Genomic DNA, 11997 nt, shown 5'->3' on the forward strand with positions numbered 1-11997 from the left:
GGCATGGTGGCACATGCCTTTAACCTCAGCACTTGGGAGGCAAACGCAGATGGATCTCTGTGATTTCAAGTCCAGCCTGGTTTACAGAGAGAGCTCAAAAAACTAAAAAGAAAGAAAGAAAGAAAGAAAGAAAGAAAGAAAGAAAGAAAGAAAGAAAGAAAGAGAGACTACTGAAAAAGCCTTTGTAATACACAGAGAGTCGGGATAGTGTATGTTATTGTGTTGTATTTGAACTGTTTGATTGCTAAGGAAGGAGCAATAGTTGCTAAATGACATTTGATTATAAATACTGTTATATTAATCCAACCTATATATCTTGAAAATGTCCTGACTTCAAAATTTAAGTCTAAGGACATGTTTCTTTGGGGGGGGGGAAGGTTTTGTTTTTGTTTCCACAGAAGATGGAAAGCTGTGGATTCCTTTCAGACTAATATGGTTTGATCAAGCAAGAACCCCTGAGGCAGTGGCTTAGGTGATCCAACATCCAAAATAACTGAGACCATGCAGCCGCATAGACCACTACAGCCAGGAGTTGACTATGATTGTGGGTTTTCTCAGGATCCCCTTAGGACTAACAGTGCCTTCAATCAGTAGGAAGCAGCTTGGAAAGAACTACACCCAAATTCCCAACTATTGTTTATAAATGTTTGTTTTCATTTAAATGGGGTTTGCTATAAATGCTTAATGATCACAGTCAATCTCTTTCTAAAGAAAAAAAGGAATATGATATAGAAATAAATACTTTGCATTGGTATGGATTTTGATTTATTGATACAAATTTAAGGTCAATTTTGTTATATGTATATTTCTACTCTTCTTTAGGTATTGTGTTCATACAGATCATTTTAAAATGTATAATTAAATACAGACTATAGATAGTCACCTACAATAGTCAAAACTTTGCTTTCTAGATATACAGAAATATATTTCAAATGGATAGGTATTCTTCTAAACCTTTCAAAGACCTATAGAATATGACATTTAAAATGGTTTATTGTGGTTTTTCTTGACAATGAGACACAACTGCTCCTGGCAACACCAATTATGTCAGAGAGGAAGATGGACACTGGAGAAACTCATTATGGAGTTTGCCTTCAACATGGCAAGGATAGCCATTTGGATAAGAAACTACTCTTGCCTGGACTGCTTGACAGCACGCTGTCCAAACTGGACAATCCGGCTACAAAGAAAAATGACTGCTGAACTTGCCAATGGGCAGGATAGTCCTTCAAGGTTCCTGTTTCATCAAAAAGTCTGACAGACACAATGCCCTGTGGGCTGAATATGGATACCCCAACATTACAGAGAAACTTAGGGTAACTGTCCAGGTAGTGAGATGTCTTTGTCAATTCTCAAGTTTATATATTATCCTTCTGGGGTCTTTGATGGAATTGAAGACAGATAGTTCTGGCTATGGTTTTCCTTAGTTATGATAAAAGATTAGTTACATGTAAAACTTTAGACTCTCTTTCCAGCCTCTTTTTTGTACCGTGTAGCCACCACGATGTTGATGCCCAAGAAGATCCAGATTGCCATCTATGAACTCCTTTTTAAGGAAGGAGTGATGGTTGCCAATAAAGATGTCCATAGCCCAAACACCCCGAACTGGTAGACAAGAAGGTGCCTAACTTTCGTGTACTGAAGGCCATGTAGTCTCTGAAGTCACGAGGCTATGGGAAGGAGCAGTTTGCCTGGAGACACTTCTATAGGTGTCTTACGAGAGAGGGCATCCAGTAACTCCGAGATTACCTCCACCTACCTCCGGAGATCGTGCCTGCCACCCTGCAGCATAGCTGTTCTGAAACTGGCAGGCCTTGGCCCAAAGGTCCAGAGGGTGAGTGACCTGCAAGATTCACGAGAGGAGAGGCAAACAGAGACATCTACAGGAGGAGCACTCTGCCCCCTGGTGCTGACAAGAAAGATGAGCCTGGGGATGGCTCAGCCACTGAATTCCAGTTAAGAGAAGGCTTTGGTCGTGGATGTGGTCAGCCACCTCAGTGAGTTTGATGACTGTGTTTTGAATAAACTTTAAAGAAAAAAATATATAAAACTTTAGACTCACGAAGTTAGGTTAGATGATAGAATATTTTCTTTAAATTTTGCCAAATGTTAATAAAATAAATGTTGTTACTTATAGTTCTTGCTTGGTAACTGTTTTGTTACATAGAATTTTGCTATGTTAAAGTTAAAACCTTTCTTTTTATTTAGATAGAAAAGAGAAGACCATGGGGGGAATGTCCTTCTGAATGCTGTGAATATGTTTCTCTTACTGATTGATGAACAGACTAGGAGAAGGCTGGGAGAAGATGCAGAGAAAGGGAGTCATGAAAGAGCCCCCATGTAGCTGCTGAGAAAGCAAGAGGCTTGGGTATCTCCAGTAAGCCAAGACCATGTGGAGATACACAGATGAATAGAAATGGATTAATAATTAAGACAGAGCTAGTCAATAAGAAGCCTGAGCCATTGGCCAAACAGTTTGTAATTAGTATAAGCCTCTGTGTGTTTGTTTGGAACTAAAGGCTGCAGGACCAGGAGGGACAGAAACTTCAGTTTACAGATGAGATCATTCTTCATGTCCTAATCTAAAACCAGTTCCCACCAAAGTAATAGTTTGCTAAAGGGAAGGAATTTTATCATGAGTTCTGCCTGCCAAAAAAAGAAAAGAAGATATAGGCAGATAAAGCTAAAGCTCTTCCTGCTACCTGGAGAACCTTTAAATCCCTATCTGTAAAGAAGCCCTACTTCTTTTTCAAGACCTAAGACTTTCTATACACACTCACCCAGACCTGTCCCTGGGAAGAACTGAACACACTCCCTGTGTGGGCCACCTTAGCATCTTGTCCACACCTTTTACACCTCATTTGCTTACTTTTTATTTTTACTTTGATGTATATTTGTTGTACACACACATCCTTCACACATTAGATGTAAGAATCTTAAGAAGTCACCAACATTTGTCCAAAAAGACACCCATACAAGTATATATGTGTTTTGACTACATTCATTCTCTCCTCTTACTCCCCCTTCCTATTAACCACATTCATTTTCCCCAAGCCAGACAACCTGGTCTCTGCTTTCACATGCCACTTGATTCTTTGTACCTATGTAGAATCTATGATCCCCAAGTTAAAGAAAACAGGTGGTTATTTGTCCTTCTAAGTCTGACTTATTTTGCTTAATGTAATGATTTCTGGTTGTATCTATGTTCCTGCAAATGGCCTAATTTCCTTTTTGTTTATAGCTGGATAACACTCCATTTCTGTATGCATTCACCTGACTCCATATCTTGGCTATTGTGAATTAGGGCAACATAGTTACTGTGTGAACACAAATGTGTTTGTGTTTACTGTCTCCTTCATACACATGGCTCCAGGCTCCTCCCAGCTGTCAGTTCTATGAAAGCAGGGACCATGTCCCTGTCATCTTGGCATCTTCAGCTTCTGTTGTAGTGCTTGGGAATATCCAGGAATCAGAGACTTGGCTGTTTGGGAGACATGGAAGATGTGTATTCCTCTGGCTGGACAGAGAAACCAGAATACAGAGTTCAAAGGAAGCAGCTACCTGCTACTGGACATATCTCTGTGCATTCCTCAGAGCTCTGTCAGGGAACAGCCTGTGCATCTATGCAGCAGTGAATATGCCTATAAACTGTAGCACATGCCTATCCAGCCCTGGATGTGAAAATCTTAAGAGGTCACCAGGGGTCAACTTAAGTTCCTTGGAGCGAAACTTGTCTTGTTGGGACCAATATTCCTCCATAAATACTGAACTTGTGTCACTACAAAGAAATCCCACAGTTACCAGGGCCACATATTATTGTTTGGACACCCTGACCATCAGACTTCATTTCTTGCCTTGAGCATAAGGACAAGATTCACTCCCCTTCACATTGGCCATTCCTCCTCATGTGTAATGTTTTTAATTCCTTCCTATGCACACTTTTATTAGTGCCCCCTTCTGGCCTCCGTGAACACTGTATCCACATGCATAGACACATAATTAAAAATAAAAATAAGATATTTTCTTAAAAAACACTATTCTGTTCTTGGAAGCTGCTCTGGGCAAATAGTGAGGTTTGACTGTATTTTCCTGGTTGTGTCCCTGTTATAAATCTTCACACAGCTAGAGAAGCTAGGAGGATGGGCAGTGTGAGACTTCTGACAGGGTCCTCAAGGTGGCCTCACCCCTGGCATGACACTGTGTTCATGTCATTATTGTCTACAAAGGAAACCACTCTGTCAGGAAGGGGTTCTGCCTAACTGTCTGGACCATCTAAGCAGCAAAACACAGACAGAGAGCAAAAGGCAACAGGAGACAAACTAGACCAGAGGAAGTGTGAAACAAGCGCATTTATGTGCCTTTTAAAAAGATGCACCTGGTTAAAAACTATTGTCACATTTGATAAGGAAAAGGCAGTATTCTCAATACAGAGCCCTTAGGAGGTAGCAGAGGGGAAAGCCACAGTTTTTAAAATGGAGATGTGAGCAGAGTCATATAAGAAAGACAAAGAAAATTATTAATTTCTTAAAAATTCAAAGTCAACAGAGAGATGCAGGGTGTCTTTTTGGGGATGTCACTCATCAAATTGAAACGCTTGTAGCTGCAGTGGTACAGGCATGTAACCCCAGCTACTGGAGAGATTAAGGCAAGAATGCAAGTTAAAGCAAGCCTAAGCTTCCAGAGGGCGTTCAAAACTAGCCTGGGAAGCTTAATGAGACCATGTCTCAAAGATAAACAAATGAATTAAATGAATGGGTTATAGCTCAGTAGAGTGTGTGCAAGGTCTGGCACTTAGGCCCCAGTACTGCAAAGAACAACAAAATGTCCTGTGAGACTGGCAAGGCTTCATGAGATGGAAACTGGGAAAATGAATCTTGAGAGTGGTTTCAGGGACATTGTCCATTAGGGGCAGTGTGACAGAATTACCAAAGGAAGAAAATAGACTCCTTGCCTAGATGTGCAAAGCTCTGAATATGATTCCCAGCAATGATAAAGGATGGGAAGAAAGGTGGACAGAAGGAAAGGAGGAGGAGAGGAAAAAAGAAAGGAGGAGGGAGGGAAAGGAAGAGAAAAGGGGAGGGGAAGAAGAAAGGGAAAAGAAAGAAATTTGTTTTTAAAAGTATTTTGGTCATAGAGGAACTATTCATGTCATTGTATTAAGTAGAAAATTCCAGAATTGTAACTGATGGAAAGCATGAAATCAATTATGTGTATGAATGCATGCTGTATATAGTAAACTACATAGTTGGATCAAACTGTGTGTATAAAGATTGTTAGGAATTTTCTCTGCATTTTGCAGCAATTCGTTTACCTCTTTTTACATTCCGTGAGTGTTTTAGTAAATCACATAAAAGTAGAAAATGGCTCTCTTGCAAGGGCTTCTGATTGCCATCAAACCCCTCCTTCATTCTTCCATCTTAGTTGCTCTTACCCTAAGATTACTATTTTAAATGTGCGTTTGCTTGCATGTCTGTCTGTGTGAGGGTGTCAGAGTCTCCTCGAAATAGAGTGGCAGACAGTTGCAAGCTGCCATATGGTTTCTGGGAACTGAACCCAGATCCTCTGGAAGAGTGTGTAGTGCTCTTAACTGCTAAGCCACCTCTCCAGTACCCCAAGATTCTAACTTTAACTTTGTTATACTAAGACTGGCAATGCCCATAAACAAACACATTGTGAGCCAGACTCCTGAAGATATTCCACAGTCTGATTTAAGTGGCCTGTGGAGATGAGTTAGCACTTAGTAGAAAAGACCTTGCCTTTGTTTTGATGGGGGGGGGGTGATGTTCACAGGCATTTCCACCACACCTACCCTTCATATACCTGCCCTGTAAGTGTCAGACACCAGGTATCTGTTGAGAACCAAGGTCAGTGCCACCTGAGACACATCTTCACTGGGCACATTCTTTTTGTCTGTCCTCAGTAGGAGAATGTCCTTCCCTCTGGGTTGTTTTAGTCTATATTTGAATTATTTTAAAGAGACAGTTTCTGTGAAATCAAGGATATGACTCCAGAAAAAAAACAGACAGATCATGGTGCCATGTTGAGTATCTACCCTCTGCCCACTGTGAGGCTGTTTTTCTCATGTGTCTTAAAAGTAAGGAGTACAGAAATAAGTTGACCTTTGACAGTGTGAATAAAACACTGTACATCTTGCCAGGGTGTGGGGTAAAAAACATAAGGGCTTAAACTAATGACAGAGTCCAAAGGCAACTCTCCTGATCACCAGCTTTGTGGTTTGGGGGAGTTAATTTCTCAGAGTTGCAAATATTCCCAGCTGTAAAGTGTATGGGGACGCATATCCAAGCCTTCCCCCAACTCTGTTGAGAAGCATTCATGGGGACCCTGTCTCCAGAGGGACCCAGCAAAGAAACTATGTGCACTTGGTTTTACCACTTTCTAGGGGTTGCTACTTTGCAGACACAAGGCCAGTTTGATCGGAAATCTATAAGGAAGAAGTCCAGCTATCAGACAGTTGACAACTATCAACATAACCCTGCCACATGTTACTTTGAGCAATTATGTATCTTCCTGTGTGTTAGGATGTACCTCTGGGAAATGGGAGCAGAGAGCATTCAAGATCTCAAGGGAATTAATTTATTCTGTGTGTTGCTCAGAACCTAGCAAAAGTTATTCCATTGCTCAGTTACTTGAGACATATTTGTCCACATTATAAATAAAATAGGAATCTAGGAAACAGCCTAAAATATAAACACAACCAAGTATCTGTTCTTTTCAATTCATTTGGTTTGTAGTTGGGTAGCTGTGAGTTATACCTAGCCTGCTCCATTCTCTCCTACCCTGCCCTCTCAGGTAACTGCTCCTATGAGTAACAACCACATAGGGTCAGGGCTATACAGCAAGCCTTGATTATACTGCCATGTGGTAATACAGCTGTTTCTTCATTTCTTGGTAGGTCCTTCAAACCAGACTTCATCCTGGTCCGACAGCATGCCTACAGCATGGCCCTGGCTGAGGACTACCGCAGCCTAGTCATTGGCCTTCAGTATGGAGGGCTTCCTGCTGTCAACTCTCTTTACTCTGTATACAACTTCTGCAGCAAGCCCTGGGTGGTAAGTGACAGACAGCATGCATGGAGGGAACTGGGAAGCATGAGTCAGTCTCCCAGCCTATAAATGGCTCCATTCGCTATACAAAGCCTCAACTAGGAGAAGAATCTTATTTAAGAAACTGAGCAAGTAACTTGACCCCAGGTCTCTTCTGGGAATTGCAGCCTAAAAAATACTGTGTATAACACATTATGATACAGGGTTATGTTATAGTCACATTAGTCTTGCTGGGGATGTAGCTCAATTGCTAGAGTGCTGGACTCAATCTCCAGTGCTGTGTAATCCAGATGTGATGGTGCTTACCTCTAATTCCAGAACTAAGGAGATGGAGGCAAGAGGATCAGACAAGTTCATCCTTGGTTATGTATTAAGAGTTCTAGGCCATCCCAGAGTATGGGAGACCCTGACTCAAACAAACAAACAAACAAACAAACAGACATAACTTGTTTTTAAAATCCTAGTATAATTTTCTTATTGTTGCTCTTTGAAGTTATCAAACACATACTGAATGCCAGAGAATTGCTACAAGTGCCCATGCTATTACAGTAGTTGAAGATGGCATTATTCCTCTGTCCTACAGAGGAGAAGCCTTAACTTCAGAACTCTCTGGGATCTTAGGGTTAGTGAATGATAAACCCAGATGTTGAAGCCCTCTTTCTCCAGCTCTCACATTTCTTTCTCCCCATTTACTAACTAGTCTCAAACATTCATTCGATTTACCCAGTTTCCATTCAAGTGTTATACAAAAACAAAGGATCTTCCTAAAATATTGGCCCTCCTCTATTCTCTCAAATACTCTCTGGTCCCTAACTCCACTTTGTTACTCCACACATGGGGTCTGCACCTAAATGACACCATACCTTTTTCCATCATTTATCTCTCTTAATACAAGCAATGCAGCTTCCCACACACATAGTTATAGCACCAGAGTACCTATCCCTTAACCCCATTCTAGTGAAAGTCTATTAGCGAATATGACAACTGTGTCATCTATCCTATGGGGGAAAATGAAGGAGGCTCAGAGGTGTGGAGAAAATGCTATGAAATATGTCAGCTCTCTGGTCCACCCTGTTTGGTTGCCTGTCTGTCATCACCTGGGAGTGAAGAACACTGACCAGAGTCTGGGCACTGGTGCTAGATTGACCAAGACCAAGTCTTTCCACTTATGTGTACCCTCAAGCAATTGTATTAGCCTCTCTGAACTTGGTGTCCTTATTTAGAAAAGAATAGTAATAATAGGGCTTTCCTGGCTTCCAGTGGGGGCATGTGAGGTGTTTGTAATGGTGGCCAGTACACAGCATAACCTAAATAAATAGTGGCAACAATACATGGACTAAGTCTGGGATAGCTCTCAGTATTTGTTGCATGACTACTTGGGGTAATATAATAGGTGTAGCTAGTCTTAGCTGCTGCTATCCTAGCTCTGGTCTTTTTATGTCATAATTAAGGGTTTTGACTCATGGAATCTAATATTTGAATGCCATGAGAAGGAAACAGTACATACTTTTGACATCAGCAACTTATTATCACTCACTATGCTATGTGCTAACACCCATATACTAGGTATCCACTATAAAGCTGCCAGTAAGAGCTGTAGTTCTCCAAAACTCACCAGTGTAGCTATGGAATTGCTTTTCCTCTCTAAACTCCACCTTCCTTATCTGTAAAATTAGGGACACCCCCAAACGGTTCTTCAAGCCGTTTAGAATGAGTTGATTCTGTGCTACACGTGTGGACTATTCCACAAGATTGTACAGAAACCCAGTATAGAGCATTCTTATTTCTCTGTCTAAGATATTGGCATTTTCCTGCCACAAAATGTGGCTCTTCTTCTAGCCATGAGGTACCTATGTTTGCAGAGTCCAAGTTTTTCTGGTATCCAGATGTAATGCTCCTTTGCCTTCTGAGCGAATAAGACCCTTGGTCCAACCTTTTAAAGCTCATGATGACCTGTGATGGGCCACTCTTTGCCTGCTTCCTCAACATCCCCCTGCGCCCGAGGCCACAGCCATGGTAGCCAAGAAGGCCTTCAGAAGCAGTGGTCTCCTTGAAAACACAGAGTACCCTTCTTCCTCTTATGACTTAGGTCCGAGGAGCCTTCCTGATGACTCTCGTCCTCCTCTTTGTCCCAAATTCCCTATGCTTCCCACCAGCAATACCTTAGCATCTCAACCTTGTAGTGTTGCCTGTCTGCCCCTAGGCTTGGAGTGTTGTCTTAATCATGTACAATGCCAGGTGCCATCTGAGCTCTGTACAACCACTGGATCTGACCCTCCCTCTGGAAGCACAAGCTAGTCTGAGGTCCCCTTAGGAAGTGAAAATATGTGTGATGTAGAGTGGGCACCTGCTTGAGAGTTTGCAATGTATAGTCGTAAAAGCAGAAGAATTATTACTCGCTACCTACTACTATGAATTAGGTAGTAGTGTCCTAGCATTCCAGTGAGTGAGATTTTTGTATCTTCTGCATTTACAAATTAGGAAATAGGGTTCTGAACCTGTTCCTCAAGGTATCATAACTATAACAGTAAGAATTTGAATGAGAGAGTCTGGACTCAGACTGAATGTCATAAAGTGCCTACAATGCTATCCTAGAAATATAGATATGGCAGGCAGAAGAATGGCAGAAGCCCCAGCAGGTTGTACTGGGAACAAGGGCCTTGTGTGAAATGGCTGAGAATGCAGATAAGTGCTTATAAAACATAGCTGAACTGAAGTCAGTGACAAGCCTACCTTTTGTGTCAGGGGCAGGCACAAATGGTAAAAGAGGGGGTGATACCCAGTCAAGGAAGTTGGCTTTTTAACCTGGTGGTGAAAAACAGCTTCCAGAAGTTAGCACAGGAAAGATGCTTGAAGGCCAGAGTCAAGTGGGTGCTGGGACCCTAGTGGGGAACCCTGGCTGGCTAACAAGCTCTCCTTTTCTCTCCCAGTTCTCTCAGCTCATTAAAATCTTCCATTCCTTGGGTCCTGAGAAGTTTCCACTCGTGGAGCAAACATTTTTCCCAAACCACAAGCCAATGGTGAGTGCCTTTTTATCTCTGCTTATTTTCCTGATGCAGGATGACCTTACGTGTCTGTCTCCTGAGTCTCTCTGAGTGGCTCAAAGCTTGCTTCCTGGTTACCTGGACTCCCAATGGGAGACTGCATGTCCTGTGCTTGTGGGAATGTCTAGTGCTCCTTGGAGAAGGTTTGACTTTTCCAGGAGAATTTCAGGTAATAGGGCAAGTGACAAAGGTACTTGGCATTCTGTGAAACACATCAAGGAACATCTTAAGCTGTCATGGAACTAGAGGTTGAGTAAAAAGGGCAAAACTACTTTTATGGTAAAATGTTACCTTCAGTACACTTTTCCTGGGACCTGGTTTCCACTGTAATTTTAATAAAAGCTCTGATATCTTACTTGAGTTGATAATTAAAAAGCAATTTGCATGTATGTTCAATTTTCTTTTTTTGAAGTACACTTGTGTTATATCTGGAAGTCTACTAGGGCCAAGCTGAGAGTGTGTGGCTTCATTTCCTATTTAGAAGGTTGAAGACTAATGTCCACAGTTAGAATTTTGGCAGAAGGGTTTTGAGCTGCTGGAACCAGCCTATAGCATGCCTGCTCATGGGATTAGTGCATAATCAGTGCACTTGGCCTTGCAGGAAATAAGGATCTCAGGGAACAAGAATAATATATACTCATCCTAGCTGGGGACTGCAGTCTGTTTGTAGGATTTCAGACTGGCTGCTAATTGAGCTGGGCTGGCCCATTTGAAGATACTGCCAGGTAGGACTGCAGGCTTCAGTGGGAGCAACCTAGCCAGTTGGTGGCTCTAGTTAGTTGTTTATCTGCTGTATCTTCTCATCAGTCACAAAATCCAGGATGTGTGAGGCTCTCATTTGTTGTCTGTCCACTGTATCTACCAGGATGTCTGGTTGGTTTGAGCAAGTGTAATTGTAAGTCTGAATTACCAATTTGACTGGAATGAAAAGAACCCAGATTAGTAATGAACTTTCTAGGTGTCTGTCGGGATTAACTAAGCCAGGAAAGATCAACCTGGAATGTGGGTAACACGCCATCTATGAAGTCAGGGGCCCAGACTGGGTTAACAGAAATGGAGGAAGGCTGGGGCTTACGCATTGTCCTTTACTTTAGTCTACCATGATGAAGCAGTAAACCAAAGCCTCTGAAACCAGGAACCAAAGCAAAAATCAGCCCTCCCACCATGAGATATCTCTTTCTGGTGTTCAGTTACTACAATGACAAGGTCAGAATAACACAGAACCTGCATAAACTAACTCAAAAAATTCAGGGTTTGCCTTCAAAGCAGTTGACTACTAATTGCCACCCAGTCTACTGACTAGATTTTAGACAAGAATTTAATCTCATTGAGAGTAGTAGAATCATAGCAGGTTGATAAGGGTCTGTGCAAGTGTATGTCTAATGCTATGCCTGGCATGTGATGGGTGTTGAGAGTGGAGAACCTTTCAAACAGGGGCAAAGGTCATGACCTACACTGGCAAATGAGGGCTCATAGTTAAGTGGTGGTATGCAATGGAAAGTAGCTCATTGAGTGCTGGATGGGAGGAAATCACCAGCTGTCCTAGGGCCTCAGGAATTCCTGGCATTCCAAGGAGCTTCACTCAGGATTTCAGTTAGATCATTGGCATCAAATATGGCTGCCTACAAGCTTCCTTTCCCACTCTGATCATGGGAAAACCATGACTTAGGCTGAGACAAGTCCCAGTCCTATTCACCCACAAGTGATTAAATTGAGGTCTTTTGAACACTGGACTAGGGGAGATCCTGCCAGTAGAAGAAGGAGTAAAGTTAGTGCTAGATTAGGACCATATGGGTCTAAGAATGCTCTCCTGAAATCTGTTGTAAAATAAAAGGCTTAGTGAAAGTGGCCCAGAATGTAGAAATGAGTGGAAGGAGGTTGTGTACAGG

The 11997-nt window shown here is 42.0% G+C and overlaps 1 protein-coding gene and 1 pseudogene across 1 annotated transcript in view; both read left to right on the forward strand.

Moving 5' to 3' along the window:
* Syn3 (synapsin III) overlaps window positions 1-11997 on the forward strand; it is a 320810-nt gene that overhangs the window by 87398 nt on the left and 221415 nt on the right. The window contains exons 4-5 of the mRNA XM_051206238.1: window positions 6914-7070; window positions 9995-10084. Of these exons, the coding sequence (XP_051062195.1) occupies window positions 6914-7070; window positions 9995-10084 (247 nt within the window). The remainder of the gene's footprint in view (window positions 1-6913; window positions 7071-9994; window positions 10085-11997) is intronic.
* LOC127237848 (40S ribosomal protein S10-like) lies at window positions 1505-2001 on the forward strand (annotated as a pseudogene).

This window comes from Phodopus roborovskii, unplaced genomic scaffold (assembly GCF_943737965.1).
Source record: "Phodopus roborovskii unplaced genomic scaffold, PHOROB, whole genome shotgun sequence".
NCBI classification, from domain to species: domain Eukaryota; kingdom Metazoa; phylum Chordata; class Mammalia; order Rodentia; family Cricetidae; genus Phodopus; species Phodopus roborovskii.